General features: G+C 44.0%; 1 protein-coding gene across 3 annotated transcripts; it reads right to left on the bottom strand.

The window, feature by feature from the left end:
* Nucleotides 1-194: 194 nt before the first annotated feature.
* On the bottom strand, nt 195-5,531 carry YAE1 (YAE1 maturation factor of ABCE1). 3 transcript variants are annotated; one of them, XM_064169573.1, is made up of 4 exons: nt 5,108-5,531; nt 3,598-3,908; nt 2,032-2,153; nt 195-1,631 (listed from the first exon to the last, which is right to left on the bottom strand). In XM_064169573.1, exons 2-4 carry the CDS (start codon nt 3,712-3,714, stop codon nt 1,205-1,207), a joined length of 666 nt encoding a protein of 221 aa, XP_064025643.1. In that variant the 5' UTR covers nt 3,715-3,908; nt 5,108-5,531; the 3' UTR covers nt 195-1,204. The 3 variants fall into 3 exon arrangements, with proteins under 3 accessions (XP_064025643.1, XP_064025641.1, XP_064025644.1); XM_064169571.1 differs by lacking the exon at nt 5,108-5,531 and adding an exon at nt 5,017-5,106; XM_064169574.1 differs by lacking the exon at nt 5,108-5,531 and adding an exon at nt 4,925-4,942.
* Nucleotides 5,532-15,252: the final 9,721 nt, after the last annotated feature.

The raw sequence follows: 15,252 nt of genomic DNA, 5'->3' as shown, positions 1-15,252 counted from the left end.
AAGTTACAGTACACTCAAACTTACAGCCAAACTCAGTCTCTGAAAATCAAGGGATTTTAATGGTTTTTTTTTTGTCAGCAAGGCATAAAACTGTATTCAGGCATGGCAAAGTCATGCTTAGCCAAGTCCTGTTTAAAAATTCAGTCTGTCCAGACATAAAGGAAAGTTACAAGCAACTCAAACCAAGCAACTCCTTATTTCCTGTAAATCAGTTTAATTAGTGTAAAATGGAGATAGACGTTGACAAATAAACCACTTCCTGACTAGAGCACTTTGCAGCTACAGGTAAGGCAAACAACAGGAAAAGCAGTCCAGTACAGACCATTGGCACACAAAGGTGTCAGATATATGCATGTGTGACTGGCAAGGGTTTCTGAGAGAAGGTAAAGTAGCCTGGCTTCTGTTCAGAGTTTGGGAAAACACTAGAGGAATGAGGGAAAGAGTTCAGGCTAGAGAAACTGGTAAAATAAATATAACATGACGAAGTTCATTAGACAGGAAACATGTTCAGTGTGGTCTAACAAGGATAGGTGTGAATGGTCTAACAGGAAAGCAAAGGAATTGTCAGTAATACTGCATTTGAAAAGAATGGTGTTTTCAGCAGAAGTAACCAGAACTGTATGAGAAAGAAAAAGTTTTAAACTGTGAAAATGCACTGAACAGTGGTTACAAAAGTGAAGAATCTGACAAAAGGTAGAAAATGTCTACATTTTATATAGCGACGAGTCACAGCACTCAAGAAATCAGCAGCAAATCCTCTTCTTTTTTGTGTTAGAATACCACAACCAGCAGCTTATTCTGCAAGAAGTGCTTGTCCACAGCACTTGACAAATGGGAAATTTATTTTTTAGATAATAAAGTGTACCTGCTTAGAGGGGATACTTAAGGGACCTGCTCCATTTGCAAACCTCTGCGAAAGAGAGCGAGCGAGTGTGAAATGACAGCTTCTGATACAGAACAGAAACTTGTTTAGTAAATCTTTGTAGAGCTTTAGAAACCACTTCCTCTTTCTGTGAAAGTTAAGACTGAAGACAAGTTTTTTGCCAGGAGCCAAAGTATGGTGAAGATTTACAGAAATTACTCCTACTGGGATGTATCAAAGTCAGGTTTCCCTAAGAAGAAGTGATGCATCAGCCTGTACATGGGCCATGAACTGACAATCAAATTCAGCTGAGAGAATGTGATACACCACGAGACACAACAACTAGTGTTCCAACTGCTGGACATGATGGACTATACTCAGTGATAAGCCAAGTTGCTCTACTAGCCAAATAGTCTGCTTTTTAACCCAAGCAAGGGTTGACCTTTCAGGATCTGTGAAGAGTTTTGCCTTGCCATCAGGCTGCAGGGAACCAACCTCATCATTGCTTCTACAAATGTTTCCACCAAAGCTGCCAATGTCTTCATGATTTCTGGTTTTATCTTCATTGGACTCTGTCCCAGCTGGAGCTGTGTGATTAAGGTCCATGTCCTGAACAGAGTCTAAAATTTGTCCAATATGTGGCTGTTGTTCAATAGAATTCAGATACTTCAGGATGTCCTCTTCATGCTTTCCAACCATATCAAGAAGATTATTTATCTCACTCAAAGCAGAATCATGTCCATTAAAATGACACCAGGATAACAGAGCACTGAAAAGTGAAGAACAGGAAAAAAAAGTGATTACATGTACCCACACAGATCTCAGGTTGTTGAAGAGATATGGCAAAGTGACAAGGCCTCTGCACTATACAAATGTATGTATCTCTCATTTACACTTTCTGGGAAATTCAGTCACTAGAACTGAATATTAAAGAGGCAGATTGAGATAATTTTGGAGGAGCAACTGAAGGACTTCCAAGACTGATGACTCTCCACCTCAGATAGGCAATTCCCTCTATTTGAGACCTGAGAATTCTCAGGTTGCTTCCTGTGGACAGATTGGCTATGCATTCTTTTTTTAATTAAAAAGAACAACAACAACTTGCTCCCCTGCTCCCTCTGCACATTCCACCCCCCTCACCCCCAGACCTTCAGGAGTTTGTAACATACTTCAGGGTTCCTCTGAACTGGCCACATGTCATCATCAGCTCAGCGCCGTGTCTGTAACCTTGATTAAAGCCTTCCTGGAGTGCAAGTTCTTTCCCAGCCTCAACTCCATCCCTGTAGCCTTCCTATAATAAGAGCAGCAAAACAGGTTGTTCACAAGAAGAAAAACTGGACCTATGACAATTGCACAGCAATAAAAAAGTTTAACCACGTGTCCAGTCTCCTAAATTACAGCTTCTAGATTTCAACACCTCTCACAGCTCTGCCTCCACTGCCAAACCAAACCATGACTTTTGCAGAGCACTGTATTTTTAGAAACATCAGAAAATAAGACAAATCTGCAGGAAAGCACACTTGCTAATGACCAACTCCTTCAGGAAGAATTCCTTGAGGAATACCACATACTGAATCCTTGACATCTAAAAACATGTAGAAAAACAAGGCCTTGCAGCCCATTTCCCAGATCTCACCCAATTCAAGAGCTGTACTGGAAAAAACACAGCGATGGAGTGACTCACATAAATACAGAAAACATTGTGATTGCCTTCTGCAAGAAACAGCTAATTATTTTCATGTAAATTATGTGTGTTCTAATCCCATTACCACATAAAGTATTTCTTAACTTTTTTCCACCCAAAATTGCAAGTTTTAAGAATGAAAATTTCTATTTGCTCCTGAGAGATGGAAACTGGTGGCCTTACAAGAGAAAGAGTCAGGAAGAAGGTTTCTTTATTTCACCCATTACAGAGCTCTAACCTCATTAAGATTTTGTGATTTTGCAGTATCTCATAACATACTAGAGGGATTTGTGCAAGAACACTGAACAGCCTCTTAAGAAAGCCAGCCTTTTCAGGGGACTGAGATGCAGAAAACCTCCTTGGAGAATAATACAACAGCTTTGTTGAATACTCTTCCTCATCAACAGCCTGCACAACAGCTTTCATTCATGCTCTCCAGACAAATGTTGATTACCCACGAGCAGATGAGTCCTACTGGCCCCACTCTGAATGATCATGTATCTGTTGGAGGAATCCAGATTTATGTACTTGTTTTGTTCCCTGCAGAATTCCAGGGAATGACAGGCTCCAGAAGCCAGCTTTCATAAAACATTTTTTTCACAGGGAGAATAAATAAGCCAAAAGAACTACTCAGACCACAACATCCAGTTTGGGTTCCACGTGGAGTTGCACATCTTAAATTTGACTGCACTTAAACCCCCAAACATCTCATATGTTTTTATTAGCGGTGTTTAGCTGCATTGTCCTCTATTTACTAGGGGTACACCTGCAAGTATGAAGCAAATAGTTCACATCAGAATTCAGCACTGCCTTTCACAAACACACAATGTCTTGGTAAAACAGTACTTTGGTAAAACAGTACTTTGCTCTGATGACTACTAGGATAGGGTTTCTGTGACTCTATGCTAAAAATTTCCTGACCTTCATAAGAAACTATGCCCCAAATCTTTTAAGCAGCCACTCTTAATCTTCCACTTCAAGTCAAGCATATGTACACCACCAAGGTGTGCATCAGTAAATCTGAAGTCGTTAATCAATGTTACAGAAATACCTTCAATCTCCTTCTCATGGTGCTGTTCCATTCTTTCTGGAGTAGACACGTTTCATCTGCATCTTCATCAAATATATCCTCACTGGACCGGCTGACTGCAACGTGTACCCAGGACATAACAGCAGTGATGACTATGACCTCTGTTTATGTGGCAATAAAAACACTTGAGGAGCTCTCAAAAGAACCTTCTGGCTAAACCTCAGATTAGAAGTTCAGGTGAGTTCTGAAGAGAAATCACGCCAGGAGCGGGTTATTCAAGCTCTGCTCTCTTTCCACGTGAAACGTGGATGGTGTTTACCATCAGGGTGTATCTGTCAAAAGAAACAACCAGCTCATCACTAGGAAAGCAACCTCTGCAAGCTTAGCAGATTATCACAGTATCATCAGGGTTGGAAGAGACCTCACAGATCATCAAGTCCAACCCTTTACCACACAGCTCAAGGCTAGACCATGGCACCAAGTGCCACGTCCAATCCTGCCTTGAACAGCTCCAGGGACGGCGACTCCACCACCTCCCCGGGCAGCCCATTCCAGTGTCCAATGACTCTCTCAGTGAAGCACTTTCTCCTCACCTCCAGCCTAAATTTCCCCTTCTCATGGCAGTAACACGCACACCCAAGTCAAATCAGCATTTCTTACTGCTGCTCGGACATGAACAGCAGGCAGAAACAACTTGATTGTGCTAGCAGCGGACACACAGCTTCCATGAGGAGCATTACACTTACATAGAGTAAGCCTGCAGAGTTAACAGCTGGCAAGTTTGTAGTTTCACGGTTATGCCACACGATCAACCCTCTTATAAATCTCGAGAAGTACCTCCTTCTATTCTGAATAAAGAGTTGGATAGGGAAGAAGACAGCACTGGATTGTTCCCTCTCTCCTACTGAAGAAATCCTTCAGAGCCCACTCGCAGCCCATCCGCCTTCCTGCTCTTCCTGGGACGCGCCTGGCTGCAGCCTCGCCTCGCAGCCCGCAGTCCCCGTCCCTGCGGCAGCCCGGGGCGCACCCCCGCACCCCGCCGCCTGCACACGCCGGGAGCGCCGGCAGAGCCCTCAGCCCCTCAGCCCGCAGTCCCCGTCCCTGCGGCAGCCCGGGGCGCACCCCCGCACCCCACCGCCTGCACACGCCGGGAGCGCCGGCAGAGCCCTCAGCCCCTCAGCCCGCAGTCCCCGTCCCTGCGGCAGCCCGGGGCGCACCCCCGCACCCCGCCGCCTGCACACGCCGGGAGCGCCGGCAGAGCCCTCAGCCCGCAGCCCGCAGCCCGCCATTTCACGGCCGGCCGCTCGGCCCGGCAGCCGCGCTGGATATGCCCGTCTTTCTCCCGGACCTCACAGCAGGCGCAGCCTCGCCTCGCCTCGCCTCTGCCGGCTGCCCGCTCGCACCCCGCCGCCAGCCCAGCCCCGCGCCCCGGCCGCTCACCACCGCCCTGCAGCCGCTGCTCCCCGCCGCTGCCCGGGGGCCGCCATCTTGACCGAGGGCAAACTGCCTCCCCTGCCGCCGGAAGTACTACCTGAGCGGCTGCCATGTTGGCCGAGGGCAAGCGGAGGCTGCAGGTCGATGGGCGCCATCTTAGCCCGCAGCCGCGGGGCGTCAGAGCTCATCTGAGACGCTGGAGGTGGGCGCTCATCTTGTGTGTGGGCACAGCCTGGTCTAGGAGGAGTGGCAGAGTGGCCAGCCCCAGCCTCTCTGTTCTGGGTTGTCCGGTACCGGCCAGGGTGAGAGGCCTTACCGTGACCCTCTAGTCCAGCTCTCCGGAGCAGGGGAGCGTGCGGCTGCCTCAGGCCGTGCGCGCTGCCCTCAGGCAAAGCCCGGGGGGAGTGCGTTCCCCGGGTTACAGAGCTTTTCTCCTCATTTCAGTCGTAAATTGTGGAGTCTGAAAAACTCACCCTGTTGGCTTCTCGATCCTCGAGGTCCCTGTGTGTCAGGCATGACCTGAAACTGACCCCTGCAGGATTTAGACATTGCAGTCACAAATCCCTTTTCATACGAAGGGTGCCAGCAGAAGTTAGGTGTTTCATTACTTCCTCCTAGTAGAGAAAGCAATAATATCCTTTCCACAGAATCACAGGGTGGTAGGGTTTGGAAAGCTACCTCTGAAGATCCCCTAGTCCAACACCTGTGCCTGAGCAGGATCATCCACAGTAAACGACACAGACACATGTCTGGGTGGGTTTGGAATGACTCCCCACAACCTCTCTGCAGCCAGTTGCAGTGCTCTACCCCCCTCACAGTGAAGAGAATGACTCCCCACAACCTCTCTGTAGCCAGTTGCAGTGCTCTACCCCCCTCAGTGAAGAGAATGACTCCCCACAACCTCTCTGCAGCCAGTTCAGTGCTCTACCCCCCTCACAGTGAAGAGAATGACTCCCCACAACCTCTCTGCAGCCAGTTGCAGTGCTCTACCCCCCTCACAGTGAAGAGAATGACTCCCCACAACCTCTCTGTAGCCAGTTGCAGTGCTCTACCCCCCTCAGTGAAGAGAATGACTCCCCACAACCTCTCTGCAGCCAGTTCAGTGCTCTACCCCCCTCACAGTGAAGAGAATGACTCCCCACAACCTCTCTGTAGCCAGTTGCAGTGCTCTACCCCCCTCACAGTGAAGAGAATGACTCCCCACAACCTCTCTGCAGCCAGTTCCAGTGCTCTACCACCCTCACAGTGAAGATTTTTTTCTTTATAGTTAGATGGAACCTCCTGTGTTGCATTTTGTCTTGCCCTGTCACTGGACACCACTGAGAAATCTGTCTCCATCCCCCTGACACCCTTTAGATAGTTAAATATGTATTATTTCTCATAAACATGCTGTACATAAACCTCAAATTCATGTTGTACGTTTCTCCAGTTGCCAGCTCATGTTACAGTAAATGTCTCATGTGCTGAATACTGCTTTGAGTCCCTGAGAGGCCAATGGGGACATGCACCTGGCTGGCCATGGGACCACACTCACCTACACAGCAACTGCCCAATGTCCAGCCTCCTGTCCCATGGATGGCTGGTGAGATTCATTACAGCAGGGCTAGGGACACTGTGACAGCAGAGCCTGTCCTTGTGTGATGGGTACTGGGAGAGGAATGATCACATGCTGTGACTTACGCAGCCACAGCACTCTCATTCCCCTTGTCCCCAGTTTTGGAGGGACAGGGATCTGCTGGAGAGGGTCCAGCAGAGAGCTACAAGGATGATTAGGGGACTGAAGCACAGCCTGATGAGGAGAGGCTGAGGGACCTGGGGTTTTTTAGTCTGGAGAAGAGAGGGGATTTAATAAATATTTATAAATATCTAAGGGCTGGGGGTCAGGATGGGGAGAACAGGCTCTGCTCACTTGCTTCCTGGGATAGGACAAGGAGCAGTGAATGCAGCACAGGAGGTTCCACCTCAACATAAGAGGGAACTTCTTTACTGTAAGGGTCACAGGACACTAAGACAGGCTCCCCAGAGGGGCTGTGGAGTCTCCTTCTCTGGAGACTTTCAAGGCCTGTCTGGATGTCTTTCTGTGTGACCTGAGCTAGATTGTATGGTCCTGCTCTGGCAGGGGGGTTGGACTCAATGATCTCTTTGGGTCCCTTCCAACCCCTGACATCCTGTGATCCTGTCTCTTTTGTTTTGCAGAGACAGACTGCCCTTCTGCTCATGGACCTTCTAGGACCCACTGCTGCTGATTGCATGCTGAGGTATAGATGACCAGGTAACCCAAATCTGTCTAGAACTGATGAAATGACACTGGTGCCTCTGGATGCCAGAACTGCACACATCTGTTTCTCAGCAGTTTCCCTGACTGCTGATTTTCTAGCCCAGTTCTATCACTCCACCTCCTGACTGGTAGAAGCTTATTATCTATCTCTGCTGTTGGTTTGGTTTCTGGTTTTGATTTTTTTTCCAAACAGGCAACAATGCTGATACAGCCCACAGACACAAATGCACAGTCACAGGAAAGCCTTCTAGCAACTTGTAACCTCTTGTGACTGGTCATAACGGCACAATTGAACCTGGGTTTACCCTATTCTTATGTCCCAGCCAAAACCAGGGCAGCTTACCATTTCCCCTCAGCCTCTCATTCTTCTGGAACAATACATATGTCATGGCATGGCTCAATGTGATTTTCCCAAGTTCATATTATCTCAGTTCAAATGGCTTACATTTATCAAAGCTGATCATTCCACACAGATGTTTGGTTAAGTAAGTCCTTACAAAAAAAAATCTAAGATAAATCCTTATAAAAATGTTTAAGTTCTTATAACCACGAGAAACAATGAAGGAAGCTCCTATTCACATCTTTTTCTCTTAGCAGTTGTGGGTGGATAATTTGGTAAATCACATTGTCTACTTACAGCAACATTGCTGGGTTATGAAGTGCAGTTGCAACTTGGGGACAAGTCGATTGCATATGCTAACGGCCTTGACAGGGCTTGAGGGCAGGTGTACTGCCTCAGGGTGTGGATGCTTTTCCCACTTGTGGATTCTAAATGAAGCAGTATCTGCATATTATAGTGATAATGACGTATGTCAAAGGATTGAAACATGAGAACAACATTTCAGAGGCTACAAAACAGTTCTGGTATTTTTTCAGAATAAACAAAAGATACTTGAGAATGTGGAAAAAAAAAGGATAGTTTGTCACTGCTGTATCTAGGATTAAAATCTGGGTAATTTTACTCTTATGGTATCTGTTATACTAAAGGTATTTCTATAAACACTTGGAATACTGGGGAATGGTTCTGGAGGGGCCAGTACACAGTCATGCATGGCCCAGGACTACCAAGGCTTAATGACAGCTTCATCTTAGCAGTAAAGTTTGTTTTAAGCAGTCAGCCACGAGTGACTGCCAAAGGTGAAACATATGAACATAATGGCTTCAGCTGCTCCTTTACACATGTATTACTGTACATAATACTTCACATAAAACATTGCTCCTATTCAGATCATTATTGCATACATCAGTGCCTCAAACCCAAACTGATGGGAGCAGCCAATGGACTTTGTCTTAATGCACAAAAATGGCTCAAAAATTCAAGCTTTTTTGAAGGGTGGTTGATTACCTCACCCAGGATTTGTGGTGTGCATGGGCTCCTTTGCTTGGCATGATGATTACATTCTCACCAGGGCAATTTTTGTTGCTGTCTACTGCTGTCTCTGGCAGAGTTGAGGCTTGTGAAGGGTCCAGGGCAGAGCACTATTTACACCATAACTTATTCTCCAGTCATACAATTCTTATTATGGACTGATGGAACCATGTTTCATTGACTCTAATTTTGGAAGTACTAGAATCTTTTTTAAAAACCACAACTCTTAAAATGGTATTTGAGTGAATTTCAACAACACTTTTCACTTGATCTCTGTAGTAAGTGAGACGAAAACATAATGGAAGGAGTAAGCTACTGAAACGTCAATATTTAGTAAAGATGGTGTATGTATTGTCATCAAAGATTCTGAAAAAGCTTTAAACCATAAGTCTAAACCAACATATGTGTTCTGTAGTCTTTTCCAGGCATGTGGCTCTACTGCCTGGACAGATTCTAGACTGTTTTTTTTGTGTCTATGGTGAATAGCAGGGCATTGGTAGCACTGCCTACAGCAGCAAAAAAAAAGACTTACTTGTGCTTATGTGCAGTCCATATCTCTGTCCTCATCGTGGCTCTCTGTGCATTTTTGTCCATGTAAGGAGTGCTGGGGTTGTTACTATTAGCTGAACGTTGCAATAATAATATAGTGACCTCTGCTGCTGAAATCCGTTGCTTCCAGAGAAGAAGACAACAAGCCAAAAGGTTAACTGCAAGGTCATGGGCTTAATGAGGTTTTAAATATTGCAGCTCACAGCACAGGAGACCATAATGACCCTACATTAAACAAGGGGGCTGAAATAAACCTCTCGGATCAATAATCATTACCAGGGCATAGTAATAAACACACATTGCTGTGTTTTCCTATAACATCTCTCATTCAGAGTATTAAGGCAATTTAATAGTAAAGCCCTGTCACCCTTTTGTCATGAAGGTAAGTACTACATAGGAACCGTTTCCCTGCTTTTGTGGAACCACTTCTCTCTTCCTCAATAACAAATTACAACATTACACAACACTTTGGGTCAAAAGGTGTTGTTTAGTGTCAGGAGAAAGCAGAATAGCAGGGGAAAAAGAAAAGTATGAATATCTCAAGGGTAGATGTCTAACATTCACTTCAAGACACCACAGAAATCTTAATAATCATTTTGCCACTTCTTTTCACACAAGTTATTTCAAGGGAGAGGATAGTTTTTGCCTTTCCTCCACTCCCTATATTACCAAAGCACAAAAGTTTGATAATGAGGGGCTACAAGAGGACAGTTTTCATACTTGCAGAATCATTATATCAAATCATGTCAGAAAGAGAATTCTTCTTGAATATTCCACAGATAGCCATCTGTTTGGCTTGTACTGGGTTATAAGTGGAAGTGGTTAAGCAAAAGAATATATTCTTTCCCCCTCCTTTTGCTAGGCTTGCTTTGAACATCCCCAGGGGAGCCAGGCTTGCAGTCTGAAAAACTGTACTCTGAACTGTTGTGTACTAAGCAGAGCAGCAGGTACAGTTTATTAACACCAGCACAGTTCCCCTCCAACTGTCATTTTCCCTGTTTGCTCCTCAAATTAGTGAAATTTGTTACCCCCACATGTAGTCCATATTTTCATTTTGGAATCCCACTAACAACTGTAACACTGCAAAAAAGATAGTATGTCTGAGATCAAAATGAGCTGCATATGCATTCCAGATGCAGATTCATGCTGACAGAGCAGAGTGTAATATGTACTATCCTTTTTATAATATATGTACTACAGAGAAGCAAGAGATCTGTCAGTCTGTCGACAGTGAGCTTTTTACAATGTGAAATTCCACACAAAGAGAAAAAAGTGGTGTCAATAAGGACAAGAAAATGCAATGAATTCTACGTTTTAGTTGTGTAGCTGAATTGTGGGTCCACTGAAATTGTGGCATCTTCGATGAGCCTGTACTGCCAATAAATCAGGACCCCGTAGCTGTGTGACTCAGATATCCTTCAATAAGATTTTTCTGCCTTATTTGTAGCATTTCTGATGCAGAGGTGTCTGGTGGTTTTTTGGTTTTTTTTTTTTTTTTTGTTTTGTTTTTGGTTGGTTTTTTTGGTGGTTTTTTTTCCTGTGCAATAATTGATTGTAATGTGCAAAACTGCATTCAGTGTAATTGGCTCAAGGAAAGTGCTGTATTCTACTTGTGAACTTCCCCTGTACAATGCATCTCTATTCAAATCACACAGACTTTATCACACTTGTGTTGTTTCAGCGGGGAGAAATGGCAGCTTTTACCTCTGGCTAAGGGATGCCTTGCCCCCTCTGTTTTATCACTTGTATAAACTCAGGCAAATGATGAAAAACTGTAGGAATAGCAGCTGTACAGTGCTGATCCAGTTGTCTGAAGTGAATAGTGCTGCTAGAAGGCAGAAAACTTACGGAGTGCACTGATTTCTTTGGCACCTGAAACCAGGAGAAAACAATTGTTTTCAATTACAATGCAGAGTTTCTGAAAGGTTGAGGTTATGACAAGGGTGGTTAAGTGGTGGCTTTGCGATTGCACATGGAGGGTGAACAATTCTGGTACAGCACGTACGCCTTATCTGCAGTGCGTAACTGGTTGTTTGGCAGTGCTAGCACAAAGGCTTCTGGGCAGTTCATATCCTTAGCTATGGAAGAAAGTGAGCTGGCATCACTGAGGCCTCTTGGGACACAGCTATACATTGGGCCTGGCTCCCTTCCACATTAAAGCTGCAGCCTTCTTCAGGGCTGTTGTCACCTATAAACTGCACGAGAGCTCCCTGAGGAGAGCCCTGCTAGTTGAGACAAAGCAATTGTGCGGGACAGCATGTTGCTGGGCACAAAATTATTATGCCCCTTTTGTCCATTTTTAACTTGCATTGTCTGCTGCAGCACCTTAGATATTATTGCACTGTCCCAGGGCAGTGGGTTTCTCTTAGTTCCTCTGTTTCTCCCATTCTTAGTTCTATCCTCTTAATCAATGCTGGAAGAGCAAGTAGGGCTTTGCTTACAGCTCTGAGTTACGCTCAGCCACCTGAAGGTGATGGCATGTAGCTAAATGCTCAGGAATTTATTATCTTTCTTTCTCTTGAACCCTTTCCTGGATTCCTTTCTCAGACCTGCAAGTACAGAAGTGCTCATCTTTCACCATTATCATTGGTGTCAGTGGAGGCTGCTATCTTTGCCGGTGCTGTGCAGCTAACAGAGCAGGGAAACGGACATTTAAATGAGATGACCCATTGCATGTGTCATGTCTTGATTTTTACTCACTAGTCTGGGAAAAAACTCCTAGTTAGTCCAGATGTATTTCACAGGACTTAACTAGATACATTTACCTGCAGTTACATGCCTATACTTTGGCACTGTACTTTGCACAGGAACAAACAAATGCTGTTTGTCCCACGCAGCAAGAAACCAGCTAAAGATTAGGTACTTTTTTTCATTGCACTGTTGTGGTCAGTATCTGTCACTCTGACTTATGCCAAGAGGCACATTGCTCTTCAGGCAGTTATTGATTTCTGTGGGTTTGCACTGAGGTTAATGTGGTCCTGGGCATGCAAGATCACAGAGAAGGTGAGCTTTCTTATCCAACTGTCAGCAGCAGAAGACTTCCCAGTCCTTTAAGAAAATTAAACCAGCAGTGGTCATGTTACAGTCTGAGGCCGCAGCTTTAGAGTAATGGTGTGATACATTCAAAGTCCAGCCACCTTTGTTTGCTCAACCAAAAGCTGGAATGAGTGGCTCTGCGAGATACATCAGACAGGCTCGGTTCATACTTTAAATAACAATAAAGAGCTTCAGAGTTCTTCAAAGAGCTAAAAAAACCCAAACAAACAACAACAAACCGTCCTTTGTTATGTGAAATAAATGAGGTCACACCTTCAGCAAAACTATATGTTGTATTTTGCCGCTGACTCAAAGTATCAGCTGACTAATTGTGACTACAAAGTTTTACAAGTAATGTGGCGATTATGTAGCAAAATCTGGATGAATTTAGCACCACCTGAAGGCTGGGGATCAAATTCCATGGCGGTGTGACAGGCATTCTAAATTACAGGAGATGAAATGTAAGAGAAGCTGATTTGAAGCAATTTGTGCACAGAAGACAGCAAAAAGCTCTCTACAGAAATGGGCTACTTCATTTTATTTCTTCCTAACCCCAGATTCTAGTCATTTTTCTTTCTCACTCCCAATTCCTCTGGGAAACCTCCCTGCAATAGCTTTGTTTGGATGATACAGCTGAGGGGAAAAATACATCTCAAAATGGGAACTCTGTTATAATTTTAATTATGTAGCAACGGTAAACTGATCACACTGTGTATTATAAGGTGGCTGGAACATTAGATTCAAGGTCTGTTCCTGTTATTGATAAACATGGTATAAACTAAAATTAACTGTCAGTTCTGTTCCTAGACCTTTATTTAAAAAAAAAAAATCCATTTTAGAGTATTTTTCTGAATAACTTAAGTAGTTAAATGTTTTGTTTTTGTGAACTGTCACATTCTATTGAGGGGCATCCTTTATCAAAATGCTTAGCAAAGGCATTGCCAGTTTATTGAAGAGACTGTAATTTAATCATTTGGCCAAGGAAAATCTGCAGGTCCTCTGAGAATCATCTTAGCACATGGGGAACAGTTCCCCTTTTTTCTAGCAAGAAAGTAGTGGGCGAATGTTTTACTAATGTGCTGAGGGCTACATTTTACCCTCATGCAGCATTAGCTCCTCAAGAAAATTCTCAGAACATTATTAAGGCATAAGATGGTGTAGTCTCTGATTACTTGAAAACATAAAACTGTGTTCTGTCATTCCAGTGCAAGGGCTATTTTCTCTTTTCAGAGGCTAAAGCAACAGAGACAACAAACCTTGTTTCCTGAATGGCTGTTGTGATAATGAAAATTAATAGCAGCCCTTACAAACACCATTGATTTTTAAAAATCTTAGAGACTGACACCTTATCTTTGTATTTGCAACAAGCACCATGTCTGTTTGTTGTAATAAATGTAGGTATGCATGTATACCCCGATACCTGTGAGCATTGTCTGCAGACTGAGGAGCTCAGGGGCATATTTCAAATTCACTTGCAACAAGGGCACCAGCCTGTGTTATAAGGATTTCGTAAAAATCCATCCCTTAGAATCTTGTAAGTAATCTCTTGGATATCCTACAGGCTTCCTTTCATAAAGCTTTCAACACAGAGTTGAGTGGGCTGTGCGTGTGTGTGTGAAGCTCCCCTGATTGAAATGCCAATATTCTCTCTCTCTCTGTGCTCTGAAATTTACTATTGCAATAAAAGGGAAACATTCCCTTGCATACCAAACCGGAGTGGCTGTGAAGAATAACCACTGAAAACCCTCATTTATTTCATGGCTTCAGCTTAATTGACATCAGCATTCAATCCTTCCTACTGGCCTATTCATTGTCTCCCTCTCCTGGAGATTCAGTCTGTATTCAGTGTACAGCAAATTCATTACTGAACTGCAACACCTTCAGGACAGGAAAAGAAAGAAGTCATGCTTAATGTAGTTAGAATCACAAATAATTTATCTTAGTAATTTTCTTTTACCTTATTTTTTCTGTGTTTTTTTCCCCCTGTTGTTTTTCATTTGTTTGTTTAAACTTGTAGGTAATTTCCCACAACACCCACAGCAAGCAACCCTCAGCACTTTCCCCACCTCCCAGTCCAAGTCTGTTGAGGGAGAACATGTTAAGATGATATTTATCTGTTTCCTTGACTCCAAATAACCAGAGACAGTGTAATACAAATATTTCTGAATAATTCATTAAATGATTGATGGGCAGAAAATATTACAAACAGTGTATTTTAGGCATATGACTTAATCAGCCACAATAAAACTGCTCATTTTGTAAAGAACATGAATAATTTATTTCAATACTAAGGAAAGAAGATTCTTGTAATGCATTATTTGTAAGAATGACCCAATCAGCTCTAGTCAGGGACTAGGGAGCACGTGCATGAGTATCATGCAGTGCACAAATGGTGAAAGGAAGAATAAGCTGCTATGAATGGTGAAGGGTCACTGGAATCCACCAGTCCTTCCACAAGAATGGGGTCCAAAAAGTGTTTTAAATTAGGGAAGAATTAGTGTGGTGTAAAGTAAAGAGAGAAAGGTGGCAGATCTGGTAAAATTTTGCTTTATCTATGTAAATTAAAAACCCCAATAGTCACAGAGAACAGGAAGAATGATGGGAGAGGACATAGCACAAGAAATGTAGCCTCTGCACTGATGCAGTTTCTTTGGGGGGACAGAATCATAGAAACATTCAAGTTGGAAAAGAGTCTCAGGATCACCAAGTCCAACTAATAAACCTACTCTGCAAAGTTCACCCTAAACGTATCCTCAAGCACCACATCCAAACGACTTAAACGCATCCAGGGTTGGTGACTCCAGCACCTCCCTGGGCATCACATTCCGATGCCTGACCGCTTTTGCTGTGAATAAAATTTTCCAAATGTCCAGTCTAAACCTATTCAGTCGCAGCCTGAGGCCATTCCCTCTTGTTCTATCACTGTTTACCTGTGAGAAAAGACCAGCAGCAACCTCTCCACAAGGTCCTTTCAAGTAGCTGTAGACAGCAATGAGGTCTCCCCTCAGCC

The sequence above is a fragment of the Pogoniulus pusillus genome, chromosome 32 (genome assembly GCF_015220805.1).
Source record: "Pogoniulus pusillus isolate bPogPus1 chromosome 32, bPogPus1.pri, whole genome shotgun sequence".
In the NCBI taxonomy this organism is placed as follows: Eukaryota; Metazoa; Chordata; class Aves; order Piciformes; family Lybiidae; genus Pogoniulus; species Pogoniulus pusillus.
Note: the sequence above shows the minus strand (reverse complement) of the source record. Positions and strands in the feature narration are given on the sequence as shown.